The 16,991-nt window shown below is 34.2% G+C and overlaps 2 protein-coding genes across 2 annotated transcripts; one reads left to right on the top strand and one right to left on the bottom strand.

Annotated features, from left to right (window-relative positions):
* Window positions 1–4,750: 4,750 nt before the first annotated feature.
* LOC112097376 lies at window positions 4,751–5,994 on the bottom strand. Its single transcript, XM_024182577.1, has 3 exons — window positions 5,971–5,994; window positions 5,518–5,881; window positions 4,751–5,349 (listed from the first exon to the last, which is right to left on the bottom strand). The coding sequence occupies exons 1-3, from the start codon at window positions 5,992–5,994 to the stop codon at window positions 4,751–4,753; spliced, it is 987 nt and encodes a 328-aa protein (XP_024038345.1).
* A 5,969-nt stretch (window positions 5,995–11,963) lies between these two features.
* Window positions 11,964–16,127, top strand: LOC18037985 (protein NRT1/ PTR FAMILY 5.6). Its single transcript, XM_006429153.2, has 4 exons — window positions 11,964–12,209; window positions 14,025–14,242; window positions 14,524–15,065; window positions 15,167–16,127. The coding sequence occupies exons 1-4, from the start codon at window positions 12,056–12,058 to the stop codon at window positions 16,029–16,031; spliced, it is 1,779 nt and encodes a 592-aa protein (XP_006429216.1). The 5' UTR covers window positions 11,964–12,055; the 3' UTR covers window positions 16,032–16,127.
* The last annotated feature ends 864 nt before the right edge of the window (window positions 16,128–16,991 follow it).

The following is a 16,991-nucleotide window of genomic DNA, read 5'->3' as shown; positions in this document are numbered from 1 at the left end:
TTTTGCCAGTGTGTCGTCACTCTGCATTACCCAAGACATGACCTATGATATGATAATAAAATAAATATAATCAATATAGATCAAATCTTTTGCCATCTTTTTCAAGCATATCTATCCAGCAACATTATAATTTAACAAGATAAGATTTTTTTTCTTTTTTATTAGAGGTGCTCATCAGAACGAGCTAAATAAGAATAAAACAGGGTTGAGTAACTCCAAATATATCTTGCAAAATAATAAAATAAATACTCACAGGCGGGTTAGAAAATAAATACAAAGCATGAGGAACTGAATGAGCCATATTAACCATGAAGTCCGCAACTGAATTTACTTCATGAAAGATGTGAGTGATAGCAGTCTGCCAGTTTCTGCTTAATAATTCCCGAACAGAAACAACTAAAGCATAGAAAATATTAGGTACAACCACCTATTTAGAGATCATCTGAGTAACACAAAGATTGTCTATTTCCACCAATAGCCGTTTTATGCCTGCATCCTAGGCAAGAATTAAGCCCTGATACAGACCCTAAAGCTCAGCTATAATCACTGAACTCTCCCCAATTCTCATAACAAATCCAGAAATCCAGTGCCTGATAGAGTTGCGAATAACACCACCAGCTCCTGCTTCCCGTGTAATTTTACAAGATCCATCGGAATTCAATTTGCACTATAGCCATGGCGGAGGCATCAAGCCAATAAAAATCTCTTTTCTCCTCAGCTGCTAGCTTATGTGAGAGTTATTCACTCTATGAATTTCATTAGCTATGGCCATAGTATCCAGATAGATTGTTGAGCTATCCACCAACTTCCCAACAACGATGAAGTGATTCTTCCAGAACCACAACCTCCAAACAGCCATGCCAAAGATACAATCCCAAGGGAGGGGAGATACAATCTTCCACTTATTTTGTAAGTTGGCAACAAGCCAGTCACATAAAATAGAGTGAAAGAGAGTGCTGTGATTACCCATCGGAACAAGCTGAATCCAAACCTGCTTAATACAACAGCAATCTCTCAAGGCATGGAGGATATCTTCAACTGCACCTTCACACTTATCACAGCCCACAGAAACGGGAATATAACGTCCAGCAAGCTCATTGTGAGTCTTTAGTTTACCATGCAGAATCTGCCAAAGAAAGAGGCAGATGGATTGAGGCCCCTTCCAAGTCCAAGTAAGTTCCAAGTTTTGTCATGATCGGCAAGGTTTTGATGACAAAAAGAGTCATAGGCTGACCAAACAGTAACCATGCCTTTTGGATAAAAACACCAGTAAATTTTATCAGAACCAAGATGAAAAGTAAGAGGCATTACCGAAGCAATTTGCATGAGAATAAAATTTGGTAGCAAATGTTCAAATCTCGACCAATTCCAGCCCACATGCACATTAGTAAACTCAATCACAGTGGCATTAATATAGTCATAAGGAATCGGCTGGAGGGTGAGACTAATCAAGGGATTGTGCTTCATAACCGAACAATCTAGCCAGAACCAAGTTTTAGCTCCATCACATATGGACCAGCGAGCTCTATGCGCAGTTGCTGACCACGTTCTCCTAATAGCCATCTAGATTTGAGACCCTGGTTTATCAGGAAGGAAAATCGACAATTTACTAGGATCAAAACCGTATTTAGAGCAAAAAACCTTCACCCACAATTTGTTCGACCTAGAAACAACTTCCTAACTCAATTTCATCAGCAACGCCTAGTTCATCACGTCAATCTTTTTAAACCCCTGGCCCCCATGATTTTTTGGCATGCAAATTTTATCCCACCCCACCAAGCTCATTTTTTGACTCTTCGACTTTCCATCCAAAATAAAATGCCGACAAGACTTATCTATTTTATAACGCACAGGGGAAGGAAGTAAAGTCATTTGCATAGCGTAGAAGGCATTGTTTGAAGCATTAATTGAGCTGCATTCCAGCTAGTGAGTTGCATGTCCACTTTGTCTGTGATGGATTGATAAGTAGCTTTATTCACTCGCGAATAGATTAAAGGCATTCCAAGATAGTCACCCAAATCATTTGTAGCCAAAAAACCAAAGGTATCACCGATGAAATAAGCATCTCTAGATAAGACATTCTTGGAGAAAAAGACTTTGGTTTTCGTTTTATTGACTATTGCTTCAGAACCCCTATAATAATTCTCCAAAACTACATCAATGCTATAAGCTTGATCAATTGAAGCTTCCGCAAATAAAAGTAAATTATTTGTAAAAAATAAATGCGTTAGAGGAGTTCCATGTTTGGCCAAATGAATATACTTCCATCTTCCATCCATCATCGCTTGGGTTATACTATGGCTCAACCGTTCAATACAAAGAACAAAAAGATAAGGCGAGAGAGGATCTCCCTAATGGATACCTTTCTCTAGAAAAAATTACTCTGTAGCCTCACCATTCCACAAAATGCTCATACTAGCTGAAGTTACACATTCTATGATGAGCCTAGATAAATGAATCAGTAGACTAGTCTGTTGAAGAGTATGAAAAATAAAATCCCATTTAAGCTGATCATACGCCTTCTCGAGGTCGACCTTGATGGCTATAAACCATTTTTTTTTCCAATTTTTCTGCGCATGGGATGAACCACTTCCTAAGCAACAACAATATTATCTACAATATGCCGCCCAGGAACAAAGCTTGTCAGATTAGGGCCTATAAGGTCAGGCATCAAAGCTTGCAAGCAATTAGCTACTATTTTAGTCACTGTCTTGTAAGCAACTGTGCATAAGCTTATAGGCCTGAACATTTTTAAGCTGGTAGGATGCTCCACTTTAGGAATCAAAACCAGAAGGGTAGTATTAATTTCTTGAGGGATCTTGCCCGTGTTAAAAATATCAGTAATAAACTTACAAAAGGAAGGACCAACAATTTGCCATTTAGACTGATAAAAAATGGCAGACCATCAATACCTGGAGCTTTAAGAGGCTTCATACTAAACGCAGCTCTTTTAATTTCCTCCCCAAAACTGGGCCAGTAGCACAATCAATATCATAAGCATCTAAGACTGGAAAAAAATTTGGAACATGGTAATCTTGATAAATTGTAGCTTCACTTTTAAATAAGAAAGAAAAGCACCCAACTGCATGCCTCCGAATATCTTCCTCATCGTACAACATATTCCCCGAATTATCCTGAATGGCCTCAATTCTATTCTGCCGCCTTTAAACAATAGTTTTTTTATGAAAGAAATTTGTATTTATGTCGCCATGCAAGAACCAATCTTTTCTAGATTTTTGTAACCAAAGAATCTCCTCCTGGCCCATCACCATTTCCAACTCGTTTCACAAGCGAGCCTTTAACCGCATCAGCCCTCTAGAACTATAATTCTCTAAGGTTGCTTGAATCCCATTAATCCGAGCCATTAGCTATCGTTCTCGCTGAAAGATATTCCCAAAAACCTTTTGATTCCAAGCTTGAACTGCCTAGACAAAATGAGAAGCCGCAACACTATAATAGGCATGCGGATCCCACGCATGCTTTACAAAAGTATTGATGTGCTCATGTGTTAGCCAAGAAGCCAAAAATTGAAAAGGCTAGTTCACTTGGTGTCTAGACACAACTCTCTCAAACCGAACCAGCACCGGCCTGTGATCTGAGGCAACCTTCGAAAGATGGAGAACAGAATTGTCCGCAAACTTTAGTAACCATTCATTATTACAAAAGGCTTTATCAAGCCATTTAAGAAGCAATCCACGTGACCAGGTAAACCTTGGACCTTTGAACTTTAAATCAAAAATTTGATGCCCATCAAACCACCACTGAAATAAGTTACACATTCCTGAACTCCTTGCAACACCCTTATGTTTTTTTTAAGCATACAAAATAGATTTAAAATCTCTGCCAAACAACTAAGGACCTTGAATTGAAATAGCAAGGCTATCCATATGATTCCACAGCTGTCTCCGCAACATTGGATTTGGGCTAGCATAAACAGGTGTTGCCCAAGGCACAAAGACATTATTCATACAAATTCGGAAATGAATAAATTGCCTATGATTAAAAAAAACCTTCGCCTCTATAAAATTCTGCCAACTCAGCCAAATTCCTTCAGAAAAGCCCACAGCTTCCACTCAATGAGATTTATCAAAGCCACTTTTCTTGATAAATTCATATGCTTTAATCCTACTAATATGAGGTTTCATCAAAACCACTAGAGATGGGTTATAATTTTTAACAATTGTCCTGAAAGAGAGCCTAAAATTACCCAAGGCCGCCCTTTGGACATTCCAATACATGATGCTTATCGACATAAAAATAGTCCAAATAAAGAAAGACAAAATCCTACTGCTGTTGACCATTGACATCAGCCATCAACGCCAAAGGCATTTCTTAAACCATCGAGTCTTCATCATCAGACATCCCATCCCCATTAACACTACTCATAGGCATAGTAGGATGAGTATGAGCATTTTTAACTTCCTTCACATGAGAGGTGTTATGAACATTTGAAGGGTAAGCCAAATGTTGTGGATCTGGTCCTTACCGATCTCTATGCTACGTGACCACATCCCTCACATCCCCGTGAATAAGGGTTTGGGAAGAACAAAACACCACAGTATGCTTAGTAGGGTCCAAGGTAGTAGCGAGAGGGGAAACATGTTGATTACTAGAGACAAGCTATGGAGTAAAGTGTGAGTTGGGATTATGGTTTGCATGAGGTGGGGAATTTATATCTTTCTCTCTGATGTTAAGAGCACTCAACTGGAAGGGATTTTAGATTGGATTCGCTGAGACAGTTGGTTTCATACTATAAGATTTTGCAACCATAGCCTTGGTATGTGACTTGCATCGTGCCAAAGTCTTTTGTTGTGATATCTTTATTGGAAGTAAATGTGGGGTTTGAGATGGTTAAGAGAGGTTGACGTGAGGTGGATGAGATATCTGTGAAAGCTGCATGCACAGGATTTTCACATTCATCTGTGACCTGAGCTAAGATTTGGAACCTTGAAGTACCAGCCCCAGCATGCTTACAGTTTCGGTTTGAATCATTAATATTCTCCTTACCACTATTAGATTTCCTGCATCTCCTAGTGGCAATCATCCAACGTCCAAAGGGCTCTACAATATTATCATCATTATGACCAACTTCTTGTTGGGCAAGGGCCTCGTTACACTGCATAACATGTTGAGGCTGCCCAACATTTCCAGAGGTTGTCGAAGTACCAGCTTTTTTGCAGTTATTGCTATTATGGCCGTATCTTCCACACTTAAAATAAATCACTGGCAATCCCTCGTATTCTACCTTTTGAGCATTCCCATCCAACTCAAACGAGATACTGACGGCTTGGCCAAGGAGATATTTACTGCAATTTGGCCAAATCTTCCACGAGTAGAAGAGGTTGTATTCTATTCCATTTTAATCACAGTACCCATTAACTATTAGAGCTTATGTAGGATTTTTATCATAAAGATGAACAGCAAGGCCAGGTAAACGGATCCATACCATGACTTGATAAAAAACCGTGTTGGTGAAATCAAATGAGGGCATCAATGGCTGCACCGTTAAAAATTGACCCATTATAAGCGAAGGGCCCTTAGTTAGAGCATCAACAACATCACCCACCGAGCAAAAACGAACCAAAAAGTAATTGTTCTCTAAATCAATCACCGAGAAACTCATGGCTGTTTTCCACAGTACATTCAACCTTGCACATAGAGTTTTGTATCTAATTGTGCGACCAAGCAGCTTCACAACAACTGAGTTCTTCCACGGTTTACTTAACTTTTCATGAACCCTAGCCGAGAAAGTGATGGACGGCATAGGTCCCTCGTTATTCTCAATCACATCCCCTTCCTCAAACTCCCAGTCCTCTATTCCACCTACAAAACCTTGCTCCAGTGCTTGCAAAACATTCACGAGATTTTCTTTGTACGCGACCTGCGTAGGGTTGTCACCAACGTTTTCCTCATCACGAAACCTTGCTTTCTTAGTCGTTCTAGCCTCCCTAAACGGCGGAGGAAAAATACCTCTGAAAATATGGTTTTCGCCATGTCCGAGATTTTTGGAGCTTTCAATTATTTTTTTCATAAAATACTTTCTCGGCCACTAGGATAAGATTTAATTATATTATTAAACAATTATCCGTCGAAACAAGAACCCTAAGCTGTCAGCAAGACCTAATAAATATTAAGGGACATATTATAAAAACTGTAAACGTGATAGGGTTAAAACATAGAAAATGAAAATAAATTGAATTTCATTGAACGCTCAACGCCGTGTAAACTTCTATAGATTTCTTTCCTGCTTAGAGGGCCAGGAAAAATCCAGGCGCCAATATAATTTGGTCTATATAAATGTGTATGCAAGCGTAATAAAATTGCATTAATTTTGATTGGTTTTTTCCCCCAACATTTATTGCTACTTGGAAAATAAATCATGTGATTAGAATAATATATTGCTTATAAACCCCTAATGAATTGGAAAAAAAATTATAAAATTTCTTACAATATATACACACATAATATGAGAAAATACATGTTTAATCCCTATATTTTAATTTAAGTGTCCATTTAGTGGTTATATTTTAAAAAATACCTTAAGTCAGATCGCCTATGTTGCAACAATTGTACGATACTAAATTTTTGTCTTTTATAATTTAACTACTGTCAAATTTACTTGAGCACCTTACACTCTTTTCATTTACAATTTGTTTATGAGTCTTAAAAAGACAAAATTATCCTTCTCGACAAAGGTGGAAGAAAATGAAGAAAATGAAGTTAACCAGTATAGCCAGCAACAAAAGCACGCCATTGTCAAGTCTCATCTTCATCAACGTTAGTGACCCACAACCATGTCTAAAGTTGCTTAAAAACCCGCAAGCAACACAAACAATATCTCCTTAAAAGACCACGCATCGACTACGGCTCCGTCGTACCCAAGGTGAGTCGCCACCTCCGGCGTCGTTATTGTTATAGGTGAATAATCAGAGTCTAATGTTGAGTGTCACGTCCAACGAATAATGATTTCGTTGTCTCCATTAGTAAATGATTAAGATCCGAAATCTTTTGCTAGAGACCAATTATTTGTACTGAACAACAAGAATAAAAATAGCCCCACCAAAATAAAAAAGAGAGCAACAACAAACGAAACTTTCAAAAGATTTGGATTTGTCAATGCTAATGGAAATGAACGCCACCGTCATCACTCCTATAGATTATTGCACTTTGAGATTGAGATTAGAAGGGACTCTTGATTATCCTTGCTGCTACTAGTTAAAATTAGAGTTGTTGAGTTCAAAATAAAGGTTTTAGCTTGAAGGCTAATGAGTTTGGGATGGGGATTTGGAGTAATGGGTCTGAAACTAAGGGATTTGATGACATTGTAACTAGGGGTGGGCATAAACCCACAACACATGGGTTTACCCAAACCCAAATCAAATTAAATGGTTTGGGTTGGGTAAATCATGAAAATAGGTTAGATATGAGTTTTATATAGAAAATTATTTCATTATGGGTTGGGTATGGTTTACCCATGGGTTATGGACAAAACCCCAACACTCAAATTTTTCAAATGAAATAAATGAACACAAATAAGTGAAAGATCACCATTAAATTTTTTGCGGCGTAATCAATTGTCAACAGTTAGAAAATGAAAATAACAGTAAAAATAAATTTAAATTAAGTAAATATTGTTGTAAATAACATAAATTTTTTTTATTTACAAAAATTAATAAAATTAATAAAATTAAGTATTAAAACAAGAATATATGTTTTGATATGAGCAAAAAAATTAATAATAAAATTTTTTCTTGTAATTATTTATTTTGTGAACATTTTCTTATAATAAACATTTTGTAATATTTTAAAATTAAATGTAAAAAGTATAGGTAAAATATTTTATTATTTATCTTATAATAAATTTTTATTTGTCATTCAAGCTTTCTTATAATAATTTTTTTATCATTTTACTAATAAGTTTCTTATATATTTATTATAAGAAAATTTTCACAAAATAAATAAGTATAAAAAAATTTTATTATTAATTTTTTTGTTCATATCAAAACATATATTTCTTATTTTTAGTACTTTATTTTTTAGTAAGTTTTTTTATTCGTGTGATTTATTTAATTTATAATAAATATAAATAAAAGAGTAGTTGAAAATAAGAGTAATATTGTAAACTTATAATATTAGGGGGGGTTTTGGTCATTATAAAAACAGAAGGGGGAAAAATGATATATATTGATTACTGTATGGGGGAAAGTGGCAATCTCCCTAAAATTAAGCATATAAGTAGACAACATAACGCAAAACTACCAAAATGATAAAATAAAAACAAATATTACATAATAAATAACAAGTGGTGAAATTTATTATTAGATTGTTAATGTCATGTTTTGTGAAATTTTATTATTAAAGTGTACGTTCTTATTTATTGAGAAATAATAATTTTTGTGATTAAACTTTATTTTGATTTTCTAGTATTCTTTAATTTAAGGATTAAGTTATTGTAAAATTTATAATTTTGATATAATTAAATTTTATTAAAATAAAAATTTTTTTGATAATAAAATTCAAACCAAACCCAAATGGTTTGGATTAGGTTAAAAATATTTGGGTTGGATCCAAATTTTTATGGTTTGGTTTGGGTTGACTTAAAATCCAACCCAAACCAACCCATGCCCTCCCTTAATTGTAACGAAGAAGATGGCATCGAAACAATTTACAATTCGCTTTGATAGGAGTGGCCGATTTGAGTTTAGATTTGAAGTGATTGCCATGAAATTTTTAGAACATTTAGAGGCAAAAATGTCATTTCTATTAATATTCCGTAAGTTTAAAATATGTGAAGATGAAGGTGAAGATCATGACAATGGAAGAAGATGAATGTGAGAAGTAATGATGATGGAGATGAAGGTGAGAGGAAAGAGGAAAAAAATCTTAAATTTTATTTTTAATTTATAAATTTAAGGGTATTGTTGTCTTTTTGTTGATCTTAGTGTTTTACGTGGATTAAGATGTCTTGGATTTAATCCAAATAAGTACTTTAATACTTATAAAAATAATAAATAAAAAGAGAATAATGTGCTAAATAGAATTTTAATAGTGTATTTAAGTAGAAAATACCATATTATTTCTTAGTATTTTATGAGTAAAAAGGAGTATGAGGAGCTCGATGAAATTTAACATTAGTTAAATCATAAAAGATAAAAATTAGGGTACGTGACAACCGTTGCAACATAGCTCAACCCAAGCCGCCCTTATTGTTAAACATGTTAAAATCCTAGCCTTACTTTTTCTTTTTTCTTTTTTTTTTACACAATAATAACCTTGCAACAATATTATTAGGGATATTAAATTAAAAAAGGATAATTTATCAAATTAACTTTAAAGGGAACATAAAATTTTACAAATTTTAATATTATTATTTTGGTAAATTAATTTTTTATATAATAATTATTAGTAAGATTGTTGGAAGGATATTAACCATTGATTTAAGTTGACTAATATTAATTTATTTATAAATAACTATTACTAATATTATTGCACAAGTACAAAAAAATAATAATTCTCTTATAATGAAATTTATTGGTCAATTTCTTAATCAATTTTTTTATAGATAAATTAATTATGTCAAGAATATTGTTGGAAGGATATTATTGTAAAAAGAAAGCAAAAGAAATGATAAAATGTAATTTTTTTTAACTATATAAAATTTTTAAGGTATTTTTTAAAATATAAGAACTAAATAAATATTTAAGTCAATATACAAATATTAAACGAGCATTTATCTAAAAACTTTTTTTAAAATCTCTGAACAAAATTTCTAATGTTAAAAAGCACTGAGAGCCTTTTTGGTGAGTGCCCGGAGCAATAGTCGTCGGCCGACTATGAAAGCAAACCCTAAATAGAGAATATATTAGGATTTAAAATAAACAATTCAAGAGCTTCCAGCCCCCCCCCCCCCCCCCCCCCCCCCCCCCCTCCCCTCCTTCTTTCTCTTTATTTATTTTCCTTTTTCAACTCAGAGCAGTTGACATATGACTAGCAGTGATAGTAATAGTTTCAATGTTTCATGGTAGCTTCACTATCAGGTCCAGCAATGATGGCAGTGACTATACGAAACCAGTACCACCTCTCTTTGGAATATAAACGGACTGGACCAACCTTTCACTGCAATGTTAGGCGGCCACTTTTTTTTAAAAAAATATATATATATTTACATTGGTTTTGGTCCCCATTAAAAATAAAAGTCGATCCAATTTTAGGACGGATGCCGTTTTTCATCTTAAAAATGGACAGCAATCATCCCATGAGTTTTTCCTGAATATATAAGAGAATCTAAATTTGTGACTAGTAATGTTAGATAAAAATATAAAATTGATTGAAATTAATTTCAACTGCTTATTTTTACACTATATATAAATATGTCGGTAACACGACATTTTTAAAAATTAAAAAGCGCTCAAGTTAAAAAATATTTATGTAGTGTAGTATTTGGCAAAGGAAGACTCTTCCAGCTCTTTTCATAAGTCATGAGTCTTAACCTCCTTGACCAACTTCATTTATTTGGACCACAATCGTGTAAAAAGATAATTAAAAGTAACTTTATATCATAATTATTAAAATTTTAATTTCAATCTCTTAACTCGTCTAATAGAGTGTATGTAAGTCTTTGTCTAACACTCTGTCATGCATACAAGTCTACGTCTTACTTTCGATCATTTATATATAAGTCTCTATCTTACACACTTTAATGCATACACATTTTTGTCTTGTAATTTATCATGCATACAAGACCTTAATTATCTTACACTTTGTATTGTGTTACAATATGATAAGTGGTGTAACTAGTTTCATGCCTAGACAACCTCCAAAATTTTAGAAAATTTCTTTTAATACTATGGAAATTTTGAAAATATTAAGTAAAAAGTAAAATTTGAGAAAAATGTTAATAGCTGGAAACTCCTAAACTTTGAAAACACATAAATATCCCTTCTACTTATTATTTTTCTTTTATTTATATAAACTCTAAATTATTTAATTTTTGCCTCTCCCATCAAAGTGGCATAACTGTACCTCAAGTTCCCAAGACTGGGAAATTGGCGTCTTCATATTCGATTTATTTTTTTAAGTTTATTTCACATAACACAACTAAAAGAACCATTCTACTTTCTTCCTAATTCTTTTATTCTCTCCCACAAGGGCGACAGCCACCAGCTGTACCTTAAGGTTCAAGAACATATAGAATAAAAAGATGTAAAGTTCACTTTTCATCTATAATTGAGTTAAATAGTATAATAGAAAATTATATTTTATTTTCATTAATTTAAGGTTTGAATAGCATTCTTTTATTGTTGTTGCAATACTTTTTTATGCATTTCGTCAACCCCCAAATCAAAATTAATCCTGGTTCCACCTAAGTACACTGGTGGGAAAACATAATAACTATAAGAATATAAAGGAAAATTAAGAATTTAGAGGTCTGAGAAAACATAAATTTAGACATGGAATAAAAACTGATTACAGATCAAATATCTCAATCCATTTAATAGTATCTTTAATCAAACATCTCAATCCAATTGATGATTTTTTTTTAATTTATTTTTTATTAATAGCACACTCACTCATTGAAGTTCAAACCCATAACCTGAATCGTAGGATTGCTGCTCCTCTCTATTGATGCTAGACATTTGCTTCAAATCTAATTGATGATAACAACACAGCTGTTAGCCTGTTACACTTTCGTAAACTAGTGGACTTGTTGAAAATATTCTCTCATAACAATTATTATTCCAGGAAAAAATTTTCATTGACATCATATATACCATTTACCTAGTAATCTATTTTTTTGTTTCATTACTTCTTTTTTTAATAGAAGATGTTTCACTAGTTCTTTAAAATTTAGAAAATAGAACAATCCAAACTGAGTACGACAGTGAGTCAAAAGCAACTCCACTTACTTCTCTGCCTATATAAGCAGGTACAAAGCGAAGGAGTGCCATCACCACAACAACCAACAATTCCTTCTTCTTCTTATTATTTTCTCTTTGCTTAAGAAGTTAATAATTTATAGTAAGTATTTGTTTCTGAGTTAGCTAGCAAATTGAAGATGGAGCCAAAAAAGGTGGCAGCAGCAGCAGGAAAAAATGGAGATCTTGTTGATGATCAAGAGAAATGGGTTTTTGATTCCTCTGTGGATCATAAAGGGAGGGTTCCTTTTCGTTCTTCAATTGGAGTTTGGAAAGCTTCCCTCTTTATTATCGGTATGGAATAAGCACTAGCTATTACTATCATCAACAATATCTACTTTATTTATTCTTTATGCTTCATTTAGTTGGTTTGATTGCCAAGAAAGTGAATTAGAAATTGTCCTGTTAGATTTTCAGTTAATAATATAAAAAGTGCTTTAGGCTTTCACAAGGTTTTCGATGCCATCAATTCTGCTGCTTCTCTTAGTTTTTCTGAATGCTAGCTCCTCTGCGCATGGATAGCTATCTCTCACGTATAGAATTAATCCTTTTTCTTTTTCTTTTTCTTTTTTTACCTTCTTTTTTCCTTCCTTTTCTTAATTCTCTTCAAGACAAGATTATATATATATATATATATATATATAGACACAAACACACACACACACACAATTTAATTATTTGAATTTTTAAACTAGTGATCCTCATATTCTCAAGTAACATCATGCCTCAAAAAAAAAATCATAAATGTGCCATTCCTATTATCTTGGGAGTCCTTCAAGATGTCTGTATTTTTATAAAGTTTAAACTCACACCACTATATAGCAGTATAAAAGTCTTTACAACATTATAAATTAAAAGCATGTAAAAAAACCCTTCATTATACTGTAAAGGTGCCAGTTTACAACTTATAAAGTGTGAATGTCTGCACCAGATAATAACTATATCTTTGGATATTGGTGCGTGGTTCATTTTCTTTTTATCTTTCTTGCTCCAATCTCAAACTATTAACAAAAGCCTGTAAACACCAGAGGTGTAAGGAGGGCTTGGAAACCCTATTCCCAGATTTTACTTTCACAGTTTCATATTCTAATCCTTGCATGTGTCATAAACAAAAATTAATCCTAAATAAAGTAATCTGAGAAGAGAATCTATTAATTTTCTGTTAGCCACTAATTAAGATTTGTTATAGGGGTATATCATTGAATTGTCATGAGATTATAAAATAAACATTGATTGATTAAGTTCTTTTTTTTTGGGTGTTCTTTAGGGAATAAAGTATCGTGTCTGTGTATCAATATTCTTATTACCGTACGATCACTAAACATTTGTGGGTCATGAGAATGAGAATGGTATCAAGTGTAAAACATTATTAGCCATACGTTAGTAAATAATATCAACTGAGTGGGAAAAATGGGGGCCGGAGGTGTCATTTCATCACTTAGTTTGTGATTTCTGCTCCATTTAAATAGCCCTACCCTATCTACCTTTATGTCCCATTCTACAGAAAGTAAAAAATCCCATTAAGAGTCAACAGGCTGCATGTGGATTGAATTAACTCTATGTAGTGGATCAATCTTTTATGAGTTGGGTTTACTATATAGTTGCATTTCGATAAATAAATGGTACATAAAATATTTCTTTTCTTGAGAATTCGAATCAAGGCATATATACTCGAAATGGGGAGCTAAATCTTTAGCCTAGTCCAATTTGTAACCTTAGTCTCTATTTGTTCAAATTAATGATTATATTCCTTCATCGACTTTGTCGTCCGTAGTCATAAAAAGAAAAGTTAAAGGGAAGATTTTCTCCACCGTCAGTTACTTCCCCTTCACAAGTATTTCTCTGTTGACGTTTAAGGGCCTACAACTGTCTAACGTAAATAATGATCCTCCAATGGCTATACAGATACGTGCCCAACAGCCCCCAAAGGTCCAAAATGTCAGCAAAAAGTAGAAAATTATTTTGTTCTTTTGAAGCCACAAAACTTGGGAGACAAAAATTTGTAGTGCTTTAGTATTTTTTTTAATGTAATTTCTTTTAAAATTAATGTTGTAGTATATATTTACAATTGTCATTTTTTTAACTGTATTGAGTTTTGGATTTGAGCAGCAATCGAGTTCGGTGAGAGGCTGAGTTACTTTGGAATAGCAACAAGCCTTATCCTTTACCTTACTAAAGTGATTCATCAAGACTTGAAGACAGCAGCAAAGAGTGTCAATTGCTGGTCCGGTGTGACTACACTTATGCCATTACTTGGGGGATTCATAGCCGATGCTTACTTGGGCAGATTCTGGACTGTTCTTGTCTCATCCATCGTCTACCTCTTGGTGATTCCCTGCTCATTGGTTTTAATTGAGAGTTGAACTATTGGCACCTCTTTAAAAATCTACTCAAACCCCTGTTACATATTTACATTTTCACCCATAACTCAAAAAAGAAAAAAAAATTATGACCATGACACAATAGGCTCCAGTGAAACAAACCAGACTTCACCTTAATTAATTTCGTAAACTTCGTTGAGACAATTTTTTATTAAACCATTGGTTATGTTTTATTAAACCATTGGTTATGTTACTCTTAACCATATTTCTCTGATGTTTAAAAACAGGGGTTAGGTCTCTTAACAATGTCCTGGTTCGTGCCAAGCTTAAGGGCTTGCCATGCCGATATGTGCCTCGAGCCCAGGAAAGTTCATGAAGTGGTCTTCTTTCTTGCCATATACTTAATCTCCATCGGAACTGGGGGCCACAAACCCTCTTTAGAGAGCTTCGGAGCAGACCAATTTGACGATGATCATGCCGAAGAAAGGAAGAAGAAAATGTCCTTCTTTAACTGGTGGAATTCTGGCCTTTGCTCTGGACTTTTACTTGGTGTGACTGTAGTCGTTTACGTGCAAGAACATGTAAGCTGGGGTGCAGCAGATGTTATCATCACAATAGTTATGGCTGTCTCGCTACTCATATTCATCATTGGAAGGCCATTTTATCGTTACAGGGTGCCTAAAGGAAGCCCCTTAACGCCAATGCTTCAAGTGCTAGTCGCCGCTATTGCCAAAAGAAACCTGCCTCATCCTTCAGATCCTGATCAATTGTTTGAGTATCCAAAGGTAGTAGCCAAGGGGAGGCTCTTGTGTCACACCAAGAACCTCGAGTAAGCATGTTTTGATGGATCAATAATTCTCTACTCAGCTTGAATTGCAGTTTGTGAATTTTCTCATCCTAATCAGATCAAGTACCAAATTAAACTTGCAGATTTCTTGATAAAGCTGCCATTCTTGAAGACTACGAAACTCCTGTCGATCAACAAAGTCCCTGGCGAATTGCAAACGTGACCAAAGTCGAGGAAATGAAGCTCGTGCTCAACGTGATTCCCGTTTGGCTAGCTAGCTTACCATTTGGAATTAGTGTAGCACAATCCACAACATTTTTCATCAAACAGGCCACCACTATGAATAGAGAAATTGGCAACGGATTCCTAATCCCCCCGGCCTCCGTTTTCGGGCTGACTGCCGTCGGAATGATCATTTCCGTCACGTTTTACGAAAAAATCCTAGTACCAGTATTAAGAAGAGCAACCGGAAATGAAAGAGGAATCCAAATCCTCCAGAGAATCGGCATTGGAATGCTTTTCTCAATTGCTACGATGGTCGTCGCGGCCTTGGTCGAGGAAAAGAGACTCGGAGTCGTCGAGGAAAACCCGACAAAGGGTTCACTGTCAATGAGTGTCTTTTGGTTGGCTCCGCAATCCATCATCAGCGGAGTTGCCGATGGGTTTGCTCTTGTGGGCTTGCAAGAGTATTTTTACGACCAAGTGCCTGATTCCATGAGAAGCCTAGGCATAGCTTTCTACCTCAGTGTCATTGGAGCAGCGAATTTCCTTAGCAGCTTTCTGATAACAGTTGTTGATCATGTTACCGACAAGAGTGGGCGCAGTTGGTTTGGGAAAGATATGAACAGCAGCCGCTTAGACAAATTCTATTGGCTACTAGCAGCCCTGGTTGCGGCCAATTTGTTCGTCTATGTGGTTGTGGCTCGACGGTATTCTTACAAGAATGTGCAAAGGAGTGTGGCTGTGGCTGATTGCTACCAAGGTGATCGGTCACGGTCACATGTTTAATATATATATATATATATATATATATATATATTAGTTCATGTACTCTTATGCATAACCAATAAGCATGGCTGCTAAAAATAGTTCATATTTTTAACTTATTTAGCATTCAAGCACGTGTGAATCAAGTTGTAGCGCATGATAATCTCTTTGATGTATGCTTAATTTTATATGTTAATATAGACTAATATTCGCGGCATCCATTTCATTTTTGTCCAAATTTAAATAGATTTATAAGTCTCAAATTTCATAGAAGTTTCATTGTGAAAAAATATATATCTTCGAAGGGTTTTAATCACATCCACCTATGAGTATTAATTTGCTCTCTATTGCAAATCAATACTTAAATATTGTATGATTATAATTCTGGATATTAACTTGGATGTGGCCGAAAATGCCCCATTAATTGGTAGTAACTATTAGCAATTATTTAATAACTGAAAGGTAAATCACCGTGTTTTCAAGCATATAAAAAGGAGTTTGAGTCTTTTATTTGTATTTGTGAATATTGATATTTTCTTTTTAAATATTTGAAAGTAGATCTAATACGTTTTTTAAGTTGAAATTTGAATCACAATATCACACATTTAACTTAGGAAGTTCTACTCATTGATATAAATAAAACAAGGTTGGCATATTTAAATCTAATTGAGTCAATTGAAAATGGAAATAAGATAGTGTTTATTTTTCAAATTGGATTGGGAATCATAAGCAGTGTGAATAATAGGATTGAGAATGTTAAGTGGAAGAAGGAATATGCTATCTACTTACATTAGAATGTGAGTGTGGAATAGGAGTCAGAATCTTATTATGTATTTACTTTATCTTGAATTAGAAATAAATTGTTTCAAATTACATGTTTACTCTTATATAAAGAATTGTAGTTCTTAATTAAAAAGTGAACAAAAAATATATATTTAAAATAAACCATTTATTTTATTACTAATTTTAGTCATAAAAGTT

The sequence above is a fragment of the Citrus clementina genome, unplaced genomic scaffold (assembly GCF_000493195.1).
Source record: "Citrus clementina cultivar Clemenules unplaced genomic scaffold, Citrus_clementina_v1.0 scaffold_6, whole genome shotgun sequence".
NCBI lineage: Eukaryota > Viridiplantae > Streptophyta > Magnoliopsida > Sapindales > Rutaceae > Citrus > Citrus x clementina.
The sequence above is the reverse complement of the archived record's forward strand: the minus strand, read 5'-3'. Positions and strand labels throughout refer to the sequence as shown.